Raw genomic sequence first — 17,085 nt, 5'->3', positions numbered from 1 at the left:
CGCTAAGCTCTACAACAATATCCTGCCTGTGCGTAGACAGACTGGTTAGTTTACATAGTGTCGTTCATGGAAATTGCATTATATTGTGTCGGTCATGCAAATTGCAATTGCTGAGGAAACACAGACAAGCAGGAAAGGCAGCCAGGCAAGTGGTCAGCCGGTGCCAACAATTGTCTAAGCTCTGCAGTCTTCTATGTATGAAGATGTTTTTAACCAATTAATGAGTGTTTTTTATAACAGTAATTTACTTACTTTTAGGAAAGTCGCAGCATTCTTCTTTTTTAGGAAGGTTCCTGGATTGAGATTTTTAAAGTGTTTTCAACAAATTATTGAGTGGTTATACATGCGGGAGGAAACTGGAGCACCCGGAGAAAACCCATGTGTGCAAGGGAGGGGAAACATTACCTCCCCGTGCAGATGGAAACTGGATGGAGGTTTGTCCGTTTGCCTGTACTGCCTTCTCCTGGCAAGCTAGGATATGACACCTCGACGCCTATGGGAAAGGAATTTCACGAGATTTTTGTGATCCCACCAGCCATCAACAGTGCTGGATTAGCAGGCCACCGTGGCAGCACAGCCACCACCAGACAGTGTTCTCCATCACATTGCCTCTCTGTGAGAAATAACCTTAGAGCTCATCGGATTCAAATTTCGATTTAAAGCTTTCGTGACTGCAGGGATTCATATTCTTGGTTCTTTCGGTAAGTCACGTAGAAGGGTTTTTCTTAACGTTAATAAAAAAACGCCACTTTTAAAAAAGAATCTTGCATTGTGTTTTTCACACCTGATGACGATTGCCTTGTGTTGCAATCGAAACGTCGTGATAATGTTATTGTTTTATTTTTATTATTTTATTATTTCCCTTCTACGTGACTTTACCGAAAAGAACCAAGAATATGAATACTCATCGGATTCCTTCAGTGATAAATAAAGATTTTGATTCTCATTATTATTTGTGTTCCGTGCTTGACTGCCATGAATCGACACAAAAAAACCGTCCAGTGTTAGGCAGAAGATGGCGACATTGTATGAATACCATTTCATATGTGGTGCAGGGCAGTCAACGAACATTGGTAACTCCCCATGTCCATTTGAGCAATGATACACATTTGGATTTTATTTTTGCGTGGCTCCCTTAAAGTCGTCATTGGTTTTTCGAAGAAGAAGAACAAGGAAATGTGTTAGACGTCCGATATGAAGTGAACTTGGGAGCAACGCTCGGTGTACTATCTGAAGTGTGCTTGTATCACGAGTTGCCCATCACCTTCCACTCCATCAGTGTGAAGTAAGGATGTGTTCCTAGGATCAGAAACTGTGCTCATATCCATCTTCTATTTTAATACAATTTCAAATGGGCAAGGGAAGTTTTTTTTCCATCAGGGATTGATAAACATTGTCCACGCACCAACAGGTACACATGTATAAAATATGACTATTTTTTCCAGGCTGCTCTGTATCCTTAGGGCCAGCAATTAGGGTCACTTTATAATCATGTGTGAGCTCGTTGAGACAAGTCGTATTTCAGGGAAAGTTTCAAAGCAAATTTAGTACCGCGAACCACATGTTTTGCAGCACAAATGTGGTTTGGAAATGAACAAAACAACATGCAAGTTTTGTATGTTATGTTAAACTAATAGAGTAATAAAACATAATTTAAATACAAAAATACTACAGATTATGCACAAAGGGAATAACGATGACTATAAGTCATAAAATGTAATCCTGTAATTCAATTTAAATGCAATATAATTGGGGGTAATTACGATTGGTTTTCTATGTGAGTAGCTTTTAAAACATTCAGTTCGGATGGCCAAATAGATATTCGATTTGTGAAATATAATCTGACTGAGATGGTGCAATAAAAAAGTGAAGTGCCAACACAATATTATTCCGTATAACTGAAGCATTATACATGCAACACAAGGCACATTTTTTCACATTAAGGACTTAGATTTAGCGTGAAAGTGGCAAACACTTTGTCTGGCCAATTGAAGAAACTGTTTTCTCTTGTGACTCAGGTGCACATCACATTGAAGACTCATTTCTTTAGAACTGCTTTAGCGTCTAGTTTGTTGTCCTTCCCCTGCACCTCCGATTAGCACGGTTGGCTACGTATGGTGCAAAAGAAGTTTGACGTACGTACGTCACATACATGCATACAGCAGTGGGCCGTGCCATTGACCTGGGTGGCTCCTACCTCCGTGCCTTCTCTAACACGGAGCAATTGACTGCTTTTGCTTGAATTCACAAATAAAAAACTGGGCCTAGAAATAGCATGAATGTGACTGTCATGAATGTCCCTCATAAATAGGGGTCTAAATAATTAAGGTCAATGTTTCTCGTTATCAATTCAGTAAAGTAAATGGGGAAAAAATCGAACGCAAGGCACTTAATAGGAATCCTCATGAGATTAATTGATTGGTTGCCCATGCGTTTTTCTCCCTCCAACAGTGTATTTATGCATGCGGTACAGTGTTAAGCAACTCTGCAAGGAAAAGCCATGTAATATCGCACTTAATATGAAGAGTGAAGGGAGCTCCGCAGCTGAGCTTGCGTTTTACTCCCGCAATTTGGACACAATGATTTTTACATTCTCTAAATGCATATGAAGTCAATGTGTGTGTGTCGGTAAAATCGATGGTTAAAAAACTAAGTTATTTTGTAAATACGTGGGGTTTTTTCATGGGGTTTTCGATGGTGGCAGAGAGGTAGGGGTGACATTTAGAGTGATATGCAAGAAAAATATTGCTTATATTAGTTGCCGATGAAAGTAAGAGAAGCACGGCTATTGAGCAAGTAGAACTTGTGATGAAGACTTAACCTGCCTCCACCTTCGTCGTCGTGGCTAAAGAAATGTCTTCACCACAGCTCAACTGAGATGGCGCTTTCAGCCATTGCCGCATTAACTTCATCTCTTTGGCTGAGTACGCTTGTCTTTTCGGAGCTTGAGTGCAACCAAATTTAAGTGTGAACACCAACACATTAAAATTTTGCAAGTTACATCTAATCTAAGCGGTGTAAAGTAAAGAAGTAACGATGCTGTTACCATCACACAGTGCATGGGAAGAGCCTAGTAAAGTGGAAAGCGCATTTTCATTTTATATCACAGGGCACTTAAACCCAAGATCACGTAGTTGTTGGCCCCATTCCCTCAAATGAACGTTGGCCCCAGACATCCAGCCACCTTGTCACTTTTAGTAATTTAGTTTCTTAAATTAAACTTTAAGGTTGAAAAATTGCCACAGCTGGATGTAAGATCAAAGGCTTCTAGGCCTGGCTGACTCTTGCCTATTTTTGCATTCCTTCGTAAGAATAATGAGCGCGTAGAGAGAGCAGCAGATACGAAAAGCATGCCCGGGCACACAGCTGGGAGGCTGCTGCTGCTGCTGACTGAATATTACTGTATTTTTTAAAAATGACAGAACACAAGCCAGGACCAAAAAAAGTAGGTTGACTGCCAACATTTAACAAGTTGAATGAACATCCGGGTAAACACTATCCTTTATAGTTTTTTTTTTACAAGTTTGGGTATGTTTGTTGCTTAAATTCTAGGAGAAAGCTGTGAAGGGTGAATATATTATCCGTAACAATATAATAGGAGACTATTATACCTACAGAGTTTCTTTGATCTCAGACATTTAAACGTAATAAAATTTTGTGTATTTGCACAGGGTGTTGTATTTTTTGGTGGATCGAGAACGATTTAAAATGTCACGTGGGACACCGTCCTTGTTGAAGGTTGAAGGTGTGACCTGACATCTTGTCATACATTTTGCCAATCACCAGTGGGATTTTGTACGTAACCATTTTCAAAGGGGAACTGAAGCCTTAGTAAACCAGGTTAATGCGTAATGTTATGTATGCAGAGGAAGGCAGGTATATTTACATTTACTGCAGTGCATAACCATGTGCTATGGCATTGTTAGAAAAAGAGTAACGATTTCAAGGCATGCTGACGGGGTAGCAACAAGCAATCCTGGCCATTGTGCATTAGTTTAAGTACCACGTGATTGATGGCAAGGTCACAGGGTGAGGACAAACTATATTCTTATGCGTTTTTCTGAGGAGGACCAAATGTGTTTAGATATGTAAGCCATAAAATCGGGCACACTTACATAATGCAGTACAATAATGAAAGGCAGTATATTACATTTGTGTCCACAATGTTTTTTTTTTCTTTTAACATGCCCGCTAAAGTGCCATAACCACGTTGCGATAGGGCCAGTAAGCACTGGTCAACCAGCATCTGTCTGTGCAGACATGGCACTTGCTGTGTTGCAGAACCATCTACTCAAAAAAACGGGCCGTACCCATGATGGCACCACTTAGTTTAGGGCGATTATGACCAAAGCTAATTCAGGAACGCTTTGTTATTTGCTTGACCTTGCCGATGCACCATGTGAGGGGCACTCCGCTAAAGTATACGATCGAAAGAGTGTTGCTTTAGTAGATTTCTCACCCATCTGTACGGCATTTTAGAGGTTCAACGGTGGGTTCCTCATTCTAGATGTGAAATACTCGAGAAAGAAACTGGTAAAGCTTCTCGACATGGGACACTAACTTCATAAAATAAAGTCTTGAGACACACAGAAGCTTTCATAGATAAATTAATAATGATCACTGTCATAAAGTGTCTTGTTGCTTGATATAATGCATGGGAATTACACCCAGTGTTTATTATCGAGGTAATTACTTTATAGAATAAGTTACGCAATGGAATACTTTTTGTTCGAAGATGTTAGCACGCGGGCTGATCAATGTGACACACGTCCATTTTTTTTCCTCAGCTGCTTCTGCACATTTCTCACATTTTCGTACAATGCAACACTTTTTCTTTGAACAGTGAATGTTACTTTCTTGATGGCTCAAGGCCTGGGAAAAAATACCCAACATAGTTATTCATATTTTGGGAAATGTTAACATTAATTGAAAATAAATAACTGAAACATTACATGCATGTCCTGATAAACAGTGAGTCCCATATGCAAAATTACAATATAACATCGTGGGTGTTTAGAAAAGGAGAGCCTTGTCGATGAAAAAAAATAGCATTTCTGAAGCCACGTCTATGCATATAGCTCACAAACAAACGCTTAATTGACATGTTACATCATTAAACACGAGTGCAAACATGAAAACAGCTTTGGATTGAGACGAGGCTCAAAAGAAAGCTGTTTCTGGTGTGGACCAATCAGTTTCAAAGACAATGCATTTATTATCAGAGTGTTTTTTGTTTGCATTTTGACCACAAGCATGTCTGACATGATTCTTTGTAAAAGGTTTTAGTTTTGTGTTTTAACCACTTAACACCTGTTTTGTGGCCAGATAGAAGGGGAAAAAAAACCTATTTTCAGCTTTGGATTGTTGATCAACTGAATGGGGAAAAAGCCTGTAAAGAGGATTTTGTTTCTTAAAAGCATATTAACATTCCAGAAACATGGGGGAAACTCAAGAGTGATCTTTTATTCCCAGCTGATTTATTCATTTCAATGAACATCCATTTTTAGTTTTTTATATAAATACTGAGCTGGGTACTTAACGGGGCTGACGTGGTGACAGCATTGAGGAGAGCGGATATTGTGCAGCAGATATAAATGCGCCATGATACAAACATTTTCATTATAGACTGAAAATAAAATGCAACTGCCACTGTGCTCATATGCAAATAATTAATACTGGTAGGAACCTCCTGGTTACACCAGCCCACAGGGGATTATTGTGTCCATCCGTCGTGCAGGGAAGGGCTGGGTGGGGAGGGAGGGGCTGGGTGGGGGAGGGTGGGGAGGGGCTAAGTGGGGAGGGTGGGGCTGGGTGGGGAGGGTGGGGAGGGGCTGGGGTGGGGGGTGGGAGGGGTGGGGCTAGGTGGGGAGGGGCTGATCACCCCGTGGTGCCCTTCTAAAACTCAACGTTTAACCTACTCACGCCGGCTTGTGCCCGCCCTCACAGTCGGCCCTATTTGCGGAATACACCACGCCGCCGTTGACCCCTGGCCATTGACCGAGCAACCCAACGTTCTACCAGCTCCCTCCGCAGGAATGTGTTTTATTCTGGCTGCCCTTGTTTACGGCAATTATAGTGGAGCAATCACGAGTTTTCAAAGGAAAATAAATGGATTTAAAGGCTTGATTGGTGTGGAAAATTCTTTTTTTGCAGGTCAACATTTATTTGTCGTCCAACATGCGCCTTTCGGCTTTGCACGCTCACCTACTATGTAAATGTTGTGATTCCCTTTCAGATGCGACTAGAGTGGTGTTCTTTATTGCACGGCCTGCGGGCATCTGGCAGACAATGGTGGCCTTTAGTGAGACTCCCGAAAATACACACATGTGAAAAAAACGTCCATAATGCTGTCAAACTCAATGGTTTCAAATGTGCGACGGCCCTCACACTATCTGCGAAAGTGCCCCCCCCCCTCTGAAACTTAGTGAAGAACACTGGACTAGAGCGTTGACCAAGGATTTGTATGCCACGCATCCCCTTGTGCCAGTGTGACGGCGTGCAGCTGGATCTGGCCAACAGTTCTCTGGAGGGCATCACAGTGCTGAACATTCCGAGCATGCACGGCGGCTCCAACCTCTGGGGGGAGACCAACACTCGACGGGTCAGCCGACGCAGCAGCATGCGGAGGAGTGGCCGAGAGAAGGTTCAAGCCACCATTGCCGACCAGCGCGAACTCAAGTTCTGCCAGCAAGGTCATTGCAATCACTCGTGTGCACTCAACACAAAGATCCCCCGTATAGGCAAAACAGACTTTTGGCTCAAGTGGTGTTCGCAAGCACCTATGAATTTCGATTTAAAGCTTTCGTGACTGCAGGGATTCATCTTCTTGGTTCTTTTGGTAAAGTCACGACAGAGACAAAGTCATTCAGACTCTGTCTTCTCGACAGACCTGTTCTTCACCTGAGGACGGCTGCTTGCGTTGTGGCCGAAACGTCGTGAGAATTATTTTATAATGTTTTATTTATTTATTTTATTATTTCCCTTCTACGTGACTTTACCGAAAGAACCAAGAAGATGAATCCCTGCAGTCACGAAAGCTTTAAATCGAAATTTATGGAATTATTATTTAGGGATGTACATCCATCGTGTCGGCAGCAAGTGGTGTTCGCAAGCGCCTTTGAAGTCCGGCATGGGACACATGAGGGGGTGGATGGCCAGCACCATGCCCGGCTGCCTTTGTCTCCTTAGTGGCGATGTTTGCACACTGTGCTAGGTACTAATTTTGAGGCTGAGTTAACCTAGGAGAGGCCCAGAACCAGTTCAGATGATATTAATTATTTTTTTTCGGGTTTGCCGGGTTCGTATTGCAGTATGCTAACCACTACGCTACCACTCCCCACACACATCAGCGTATGTCCACCAGCACGCATGATCACACACGTATCACATGTGTGATTGTCCAAATGTGTTTGTGTGAGCACATGAACACTGCCTTAGGGGGTCTCATGCTCCATTCCTTGCACTCGCAAATGATCCATTCCTCATGTTTACCAATATTCCTCATTTATATGTAAATAAGGTCATGATGTGTTGCGCACAACTGTTGATTGGGGGAAAATGGAAAATGTTGACCCTGTGAAAGCACACGAGCAGTTGTCTGAGGTGTGTTACACTCACCACCTGCATGAACTGACACACGCACTGTGCACCAAAAGCACACAAACACGGATTTAAACTGAACTGATCCCTGAACATACTGGGGGGGAGCGGTGGCGCAGTGGTTTGCACACTTTGCTATAAACCCAGTGACATGAGCTTGATTCCTCGTGCCGGCTTACATCAGTGACGAGCGTAATATCTGAATTTGTCCTGGGCCCTCCCCCACAATCCTCCTCCCCATCCTCCTTTCACAAACTCACACCGTCCAGCAGTGAATTGACAAAAGGTTGCTGAGGTTCATGTAATGTTTTTACTGTTAAAAAATATTGTACGTGCATAAAGATGTTAAATTATGCAGGAAAGACTCAAACCCTTTTCAGTTGAGTCATTAATTTTAATGTCTGGCCAATTCATGTTTAATAAGTGCTTTACATGTACGGTATAACCAAAAAATCACCAGTCTGTTTGACCGAGCATGAATACGTGTATATATATATACATATAGAGTGGAAATTAGATATTGTATTGGTGACTCACTCAAACCCTCCTGGACTATGTTAGCAACATCTACACACCTTTGTTCTACACGTCACATTTCCATGATCACTGGCAACAGAGATTGGTTGGCCAGGAACAACCCAGGATCAGCACCACATAGCAGACCCATGTTCCTTCTACGTCATGAGCCACACGGCTTCATCCCTTTCACTCTCTTCCTCTCTATTATGGGAAGTTGTTTTTAAAATGCAAAGTGTTTTTAAACATACAATTAATAGAGTCTTGGATGACGATACGAACCCAAGCTACAATGTCTTATTTTGTATTTTTTCTTCTTTCGTATGGCATTGTGAAAAGCAGCAGTTTAGATTTTTTCTCAATGACCATCATAAATGAATGCAAAGGTTCCTCATCCAGTCCAATGATGTGGTTGACGCAGTGTGGATTTCAGCGATACCGCCAGGATGTGCATGGATGGATCATTCATCGGTGATGTGCTTGATGGTTTGGACTTCTCCACAGTCGCAGTTGGGCGATTTTTGATCTTCCATTTATGGAATGTGTAAGCGCATCTGCCGTGTTGTGTTCGAGCGCAGTTCAATGTGATTCATAGTCGTTGTGGAAGAGAGAATCCCGGTATTTTTACCGCCGGATCGTAAATGATGTTTTTGTTTGCCACGTCCATCGCCGCCCATAATTCAGACCACCAAGTGGCAGTGTCTCTAATGTTTGTAGCTGACGCTGAGTAGGGAGATAGGGCGGTAGTTTTGAGCGTCCGATGCGTCCTTGCCTGGTTTCAGAATGGCTATTATCCTTGCCTCTTTCCACTCTTTCGAAATGATGCTTGTGGAATGGATATCAGTAAAGAATGTGGCTAGCCATTTTCTTGCTCTTGGTCCCAAGTTCTTGATGAATTCTGGATAAATATTGTCAAGACCTGAGGCTTTCCCGCATTTCAACTGGGCAATACCGGCATCTACTTCCTCCACTGAGAATGGACGGGAGAATTCAGAGGTTTTTTGGCAGCTATCTAGTGTGCAATAAAGTTCTTTGTAGACTTGCCGTCTTATGCTTTTGTCGATTGAAGTTCGTGAATTGTTGATAAGTTGCCTAGCAATCTCGTCAGGACTGACTTGCCGAGGATTATCGGCTGGCGTCGCGGCAGCTCCCATCAACCTCAGGAGGCGCCAGGCTTTACGGCTCGATTTTGCAAAGTCAAGTGCCTCAACTGTTTCACGTCACCTTTCTCTTCTTTGCAAATTCAGTGACTCGAGTAAAGCTTTTGCAGTCTCCTGCTTCTTATCAGCATTGAATTTCCGGAAAAGTTGTTCGCTTTCTGGAGTCCAACATGGAGTGAAGACCTTTCTGAAGCCTCTTACGATGTTGGCCTTGGCAACTGCCTTGATGAGACCAACGAAGTGACGGTAGTTGACTGCACGTGGAGGTATCATTCCAACTGATTCTTCCAAGTCCGCAGTGAAATTCACCCATTCAGCTGATCTCAGATTCCGACGCGGTATTGGTGCGCAGCGGAAGAGTGAAATCTGAAGACCGATATGGATCACTACAGGTCTATGTTGGCTATTTGGAAAGTCGTCTAGGATTGTTCTCGTCGACGGCATCAGATTTCTCTTCTGCTCCCGAGACACAAAACATAAATCGGGCGTTTCACACTTTTTTCAGCTCGCTGACTTGAACGTACCGCGGTCTTTTAAGTGCTGGTCTTCTGCTGCTGCCCATGATGTCAGTTGTTCACCAGCTCTATCGTTGGCGCTATAGCCCCACAAGGTGAGGTGGCTGTTGAAGTCGCCTATGTGGATGATAGGGTGGCTTGGCTTCGGTAATGCCGGACACGACCATTCCATACCTGGAGGCTTGTAGACGTTGACCACTGTCACGTTGTTGATCTCGATGGCGATGTAGTGTGGCGAGGTGTGTGGCACGACCTGGACCGTGTCCTTCAGGTCGTTCTTTACGTATGTGGCAAGGCCGTGTTTCGGATGGTGGCTTGCAGCAATGAGAGTGTATCCGATTATCTTTGACCGAGGGCACTGTCGATCCAGATGCGTTTCTTCCAGTGCAAAGACGTCGACCTCTTGAAACTGGAGAATCTTCGCAATGTAATCGCATTTCGCACTGGAGGGGCCCTCGACGTTAAGCTGCATGATTCGCAGCGATGGGACGACATTCACATTGCTCTGACCTTGTGAAATGCTCTCTGTGCTGTTGCTTTTCAGGCCGGGATACCATTGTCGGGCATTCGGCCGCCGGTGTGATGACATTTGTTGTGCTTTCGCGAGCAGGTTGTCATCTTCTTCCCCATTTTAAACTAAAACTAAATTCAACTTTTTTTTATTTTACCAGGTAAGGTCCACTGAGCTATATTGCTATTTTTCAGAAGCAACCTGGCCACAAACAATAGCTCATTGAAGTGGCTTATCATGTGGATATGTATCGCAGCCAAATACTCTTAAACGCACATTTCTAAATGTGGAGAGAAAAACCGGAGGACCAGGTGAAAAATCAATGCGTTCTCAGGCAGAACATCCAAATATACAGGCGTCAGGGTTGGGATTGAACCCACGACTTTCTTTACACCAGGCAAGGTAGTTAATATCTCACCACCGTGGAACCCTCAAAACAACAATAGAGCCCCGAAGTTGAAACAAGCAAAGTTTACTGTTGGCTGCGCATCCTGTTTCCACATTGATCCCACGATGTCATGACTGGTTTTGAGCTTTGCCCAGATAAAATGAGCCCACTGGTGTTTAGTCTCTCAGCCTGGTTTGCCAGGGAGGACGGCATGTTTCCCTGTGGTCATGAAAACACGGCAGGGGCTGAGCTGGAACTTAATTTATTCCAAGTAGCTGATGTCATCCTCGATGACCATACTCATCACTGGGCAGATTGCCCTCTACACACATGGCAATACACTCTCCTTATACACAGGCACACAAAGATGTGCTACAATGCCGTGACAAGCACATATGTTCAAGCACATTATCACAAGCACATCAGAACCAGCATGAATAAACAAGCACATGTAACGAACTACAATAAATCACATATGCTTGTTGAGCACTGTTTTTCATCTCATGTTAGTCCATTCTAACGTGGATGATATAGTTGTGTCGATTGGGAAAGAGGAAAATGACGTTTGCTGTTCATTTATTTCCACTGGTTTTGAATGGAAAAAGGTGGCATCATAAATTATATCCAGAAGGAACATTGTTTGTAATGCAGAGGAATGCAGAATCATCGAATTGCACGCACATTTGTGAGCGAGTGCATGATAGGTTCACTGCACAGGCTTGATTAAGCACACAGAGATAGGAATCAGGAATACCGGCACATGTTTATGTGGTGAGAACTGCAAAGAGACATCGCCTTCCCTGAGGAATTTCTCTTGAGACGAGAAAAAACCCCAATGTATGTCTTAAATACCATCGTATTATTTAAATTGCAAACAAAAACCGTTAATATTCCACTGTTAATTAAGTCCACTGCGGATTACCTGAAAGACAAAACACTTATGCACGACCATTTGCAGTTGAATTTCGGTGCCAAGAAAGCTTATACAATTATTCCGAGCATTGCCGGCGTGAAATGTGTGAGACAATCTGGAAAAACAATGAACAAGTATTCCTCTCTCAATTCAGCGCTAGTGTGCTATTGCAGTGCATTTCTTCTCATTATTAATTTGTGCTTTGAAGCTTAGTAGAGCATGGTAATTGAAATAATTGTCACAAATTAAATTAGACCCAGATCATACAGCACACGGGCGGCAGTTCAGCAAGCAAATGAGCAACCAACTCCCAATTATATAACAGCATTATCCTGAGAGGGACTCATTAAAGAGGAAGTCTGCCATTAAAGTATGCATTGAAAATACATACTAACCTGTTGCAGCCCTTGCAGGTCATGACTGCGTGTCACCTGAAAAAGTATTAGCACTCATTCATAATAAATTGCCTGCAGCTGCATTGCCAAAGGAATCCTCATGAAAAAGAGGCACGTCGTGCACTCTTAACGTGTTGGCATAGCATGTCTTCTTCTGAGTTTTGATCTATCAAAGACAAACATGCCCCACATAGCCTTCACAGACTTTTAGGACAAGTGCTGTTAGTGAGTACTGATGAAGACCAGCATGGCACGCAAGGGGGTGGGTGGAAGACACCACGCCCGGCCGCCTTTGTATCCCTAGTTGGCGATGTTCACACAACACTCCAGGTACTCGTTTGAGCCTGAGTTTACCTACGGGAGGCCCAGGACCTGGTTCAGACCATGTCCACGGGTGCTCGCTGTGAGATGGGGCTCAAACTCGGGTGGTGGTGCTTCGTAGCGTAGAGGCACTATCACCACTCCCATCTATCACACGGAGAGGAGTGGCTCCTGCACGTCTTTGCCTATAATTCAATGAGCAGTTGTTGCTTTGATAGCCGTGTGCAGTGTCTGAATGAAATACTTAATTTATTTGCAATGTGGTTGTCATGTTATGAAGATACATTTAGCACTCTTGCATTGAAACACCTTAGCGTGTTGACTCTTTAGTATGGAGCGCACGACACGTGAGTGTCTGAAGCAATGTGATTTCTGAATGTAATAAAGTACTCATGAAAAAATAAACACAGGCTGAGAAACACACTGCCAGCAACCACCGTGATAATCATCATCACGTGTATTTAATAATACAATATTTTCAGCTGTGTCCCACAAGCACGACAGTTGTGGAGTGTATTTATTCTATGTTTATACACCACTGCCAATGAAGTCCCTTTAGCTTTATTTTAAAGTTGATAAAAACAATTATTTTCTACTCACACACATAAGAGGATATTTTCACATATGCGCTGCAATGTACGATGAAATATAAGAAATGGAAAAAACAAGTTCTTAGCTGCAGCAATAGATTCCATTATTGAACGTTTCATTATTTTTTTGTCATTTTATTTTATTTGTAACCCATACCTTTCAAATACATCGTGACTCACCAATCATTTCATATCGGCTTTCATTTTACAGAATGGTGCTCATTTGACAAAAATCAGTAACCCTTTGTGACAAGCTGGTGTGTGTGATTTGTAATTCGAGTGTATGCAGAGTGTTGCATGCACATATATCGTACGGTCAATTACGTCCGAGTTGAATATTCATAATGTTAATCATAAGCGATTGCATATGCATTATTAAGGGACAATAGTGGAATTGTTTTTAATGATTATGGAGTGGCACTTACCTTGTGAATATTGATAATAAGTTGGCTGCATCAGAGTTGTGTGTCGTGTTACGGTGGCACCTTTGTTAAACCATAAATTAACACCAATTACACAGAATTCCCTTCCAGGACCCGTGATGTCATGAGGGGGAAAAACACATTAAGTGGCAAATCTATTTGAGTAGTGGAACGTGCACTCCATTACACGCGTTCACACCTCTCTGCACATTCTGAGGTACACATGCTCATTCTACTGATACGCAGCATACTGTTAACATCTTATAAATAGAAAAAGATGCTTCTTTGAAAGTGTGTTGTTTCCCAGTGTGCCTCAAATATAAATACGCATTGGTATTGTTCAGTTGAATTGGTATTGGTTTAAGGGATTTGAAATTATTGTTCAAATACGTCTAGTTTCTGTCCTTATACGGATGGATAGATTGACAGACTATGAGGGTCATTCATAATATTTCCTAAGCATACGCATAAGTAGCCTGTATGTCTCCATCAATGCCAGTCTCTTGAAACCTTGTTAAACAAACAAAATTACTCAAGCTGGGAAGATATATATGAAGCATATACTATATGCGGTATATGTGTAAGCATAAACTTACAGATACTGATGTAGCATTCATCGTATTTGTTAAGTACATATTTAAATATATAGCTGCAATAGTACAGCTACATTGAAATAAGAAATGCATGCAAGACAACGTAATTATTCTATTTGTTCGTCAAACTGTCAAGTTACATTAAACATTTAATATCAAGACAATGTATTCATGCTCAGACAAGCGCGAGACAGTGCACATTTTCTTTTGAAATCGCTAAGCCAGTGGTAGAGAGTCAATATTTCAATGTAATGGTGTTCCTTTCTATAATATTATTACGTTGGGTCAAAAGATTAGGGCATTTCTAATGGCAGTGTGGCACACACCACGAGGGAGAATTGGCCATGGAAGATATCACAAAATTGATTATAACGTCCATTCAACAGGTCTCCACTGGTGGCACACCTTCACCACAACCTGCAAAGGGTATCATCATAAGTGAATCAATCTCACATTGTAAATGCTCAGGACGTGAATTCAAGCTGAATTAAGTGCTGATGCCTGAGATGCTTCCTGGATCTGATCACAGAATGTTCTAGAAGGTGGAGGAGAGTCTTCCCACAGTAGGGTCACTGTTCACTTCTTAAAGAGCCGTACAAATTCATTGTAACAACCCCGGGTGGATCAAGGGCTGTGCTCACCCACGTTGAAATATGTTTTATTATTACGCTTGTTCATCCAGGATAGCCTCACTGAATCTCAAGATTATTTTTTCCAGAGGTTTCTGACAATTCTAGATTTGAAGCTTTCATGACTGCAAGGATTCATACTCTTTGGTTTTTTCGGTAAAGTCACGTAGTTCAAAAAATAAAATAAAATAAATGAAAACAACTAACTTACTACAGTGATTGTGGCTGTAACGGTTCCACCTGAAGACGGAAACTTGTGTTGCCTCCGAAACGTCGTGATTAAATTTAGTTGTTTTCATTGATTTTATTTTAGTTTTTTACCTACGGGTTCTGACAATGTTTTTTCAGTAGGGGGAGATATTGCTACGTTTCATCCCAATTGGGCACGATACAGGTATCCTTTCATCACTGGGCTTTTTTGGCCATGACCAGTTACATTTGTGTTTTTAGCAATGGGAGGAAACTCGTGCAGAACAGGGGGGAGAACATACAAACCGCACAGAAAGACGCCCGAGTCGGGAATCGAACCGAGGTGATTCCTGTGGTGAGGCACAGTTGTAACCACTGTGCCATCCCGTCGCCCTGAACCTGACATCTGAACCCGATTGTGAGCCACAGGCTCTAAAGCGGCATTACCCAGCGAAATATTGTTAAAGTGTAATGTACATAATGATTGGGGGAGTCCAACAGCCCATACGGTCATGATATTTGTCTTACAAGGTTGATATATTTTTCCAGAAATAAATTTTTCAAAATGTAGCTGCTTCAGAGGTTACAAATATGTTAATTGATGTGTTTTTTTAAATGTACATACAGTAAATGGAAAACATGAATTGTGTTTATTTGCTGAGGATGAAGGAAAGAGTAAGTGTGTTTGAATCCAGCCGAGTAATACAGTCTGTATAAATACAATGACAAACACCCCCATTGAACCTCAGATTCTGTAGAAACAGGTGCTTTTAACGAGCACGTTTTACGGTGAGCATGACACACTGGGGGACGATGTTTGGCCATCACCAACAATTCCCTGCCACCTTTGTCTCCTCATTGCTAACACTGACATGACATCCTTCTATTAGGCTGTGGTGACCTAACTGCATACGCACCTCCAGTTCACGTAACGTTTGTCAGTGATGCAAGCTTGGAATACTCGTGGTGCGCTCTGCTGTGCTAACTACCACATTAAGACACGACAACAATCCTCCCCATAGACTATTGTGGAAAGTGTTATCAGCGAGCACCTATTAAGGCGAGAATTGCACCAGGGTGTGACTTGCACCGTGCACAGTTGATATTACCTCCCCAGTGATAAATGTTCACATACCACAGCAGGTTCTCATTTAAGCCTAAGTGAACCTAGGGGAGGCCCAGAAATGTTTAAGGTGTCACTGATTCATAATCAACGTTTTTGGGTTTAGATCGCGTTATTTATAAATGTGTCGTAACCCTCCACCACCCGACACGGCCAATCAGTAAAAAGTGTCACGTTGAAAAAAGACAAATAGTTCACTGCTTTAGCCCACCGGTGTGTTGAAGCGTGAAACCACAACAACAAAACTATTTGTCTTTTTTCAACGTGACACTTTTTACTGATTGGCCGTGTCGAGTGGTGGAGGGTTACGACACATTTATAAATAACGCGATCTAAACCCAAAAACGTTGATTATGAATAATATTGGTCGCGAAAGCCTACGTGTTAAACTGGTGTCACTGATGTTGGCTGTGGCCGGGAAATCTAATTCAACTAACCAGGTTAATAGCTCAGTGCACTAACGGAAGCGCAAACGATCCGCAATAAAACCTTACCAGACTGTTGGGGAAAATGTGTTGCGAGAACCTATGAGGCCGGCACATAAAAACGAAGGGGTAGGTCGCCAGCACCATGCAGAGGCCGCCTTTGTCTTCTTCGTGGTGAAGTTTACACACCGCTTAGTCGGCCTAACCAAAGCGCCACCACTCCCCCCACCCACATGCACGCAACAATGTAAGCTATAATTTCTTCATTGATATAACGATGTCAACATTTATCAAGCATTTGTTGACGGAGGTTCCTGTCCGATTATTTTGTTATTGATTCTACTAGCTCCGTTCTATTGCCTTTATGCAGATTACACCATTACATACAATTGATATGGTTTTTTTGCTAATTTGTTGGTTAATGGGTGCCTTTATAATAAATATACTCAGGTTATTATTTGAGCTCTCAGATTCCCACGTAAGTGTGCAATACTTTTCGTAGAGGCAGTGGTTTTATTTATTTTTGAAATTATCCCAGACTCGGGATAATTCGCATCTGCATTTTGATAACTCAATGGGAAAAACCAAATCAATTTAATTCTGGACAATTGGCACTTTATTACACCGCAGGCTCTGGATGGATTATACAGTCATATATATATGTAAACTGTAATATTTTTTAGATATCTGTTGAAGATATTGCTGCTGCTCCCGCCATGAGCTACATTTACTTTATTGCACGTCAAACCTGTAACACACAAGTGACATTTACAAATTGTGTTTGATATAAATCAGT

At 42.2% G+C, this 17,085-nt stretch overlaps 1 protein-coding gene across 2 annotated transcripts in view; it reads left to right on the top strand.

Moving 5' to 3' along the window:
• The window catches only part of LOC133345913 (diacylglycerol kinase beta-like), a 43,099-nt gene that overhangs the window by 7,831 nt on the left and 18,183 nt on the right, over positions 1–17,085 (top strand). For both annotated transcript variants that reach the window (XM_061557026.1, XM_061557027.1), the window contains exon 3: positions 6,488–6,692. In XM_061557026.1, coding sequence (XP_061413010.1) covers positions 6,488–6,692 — 205 coding nt within the window. The remainder of the gene's footprint in view (positions 1–6,487; positions 6,693–17,085) is intronic.

This window comes from Lethenteron reissneri, chromosome 23 (assembly GCF_015708825.2).
Source record: "Lethenteron reissneri isolate LAM-NWPU_2019-01 chromosome 23, ASM1570882v1, whole genome shotgun sequence".
In the NCBI taxonomy this organism is placed as follows: domain Eukaryota; kingdom Metazoa; phylum Chordata; class Hyperoartia; order Petromyzontiformes; family Petromyzontidae; genus Lethenteron; species Lethenteron reissneri.
This window is presented reverse-complemented; position numbering and strand designations above follow the sequence as displayed.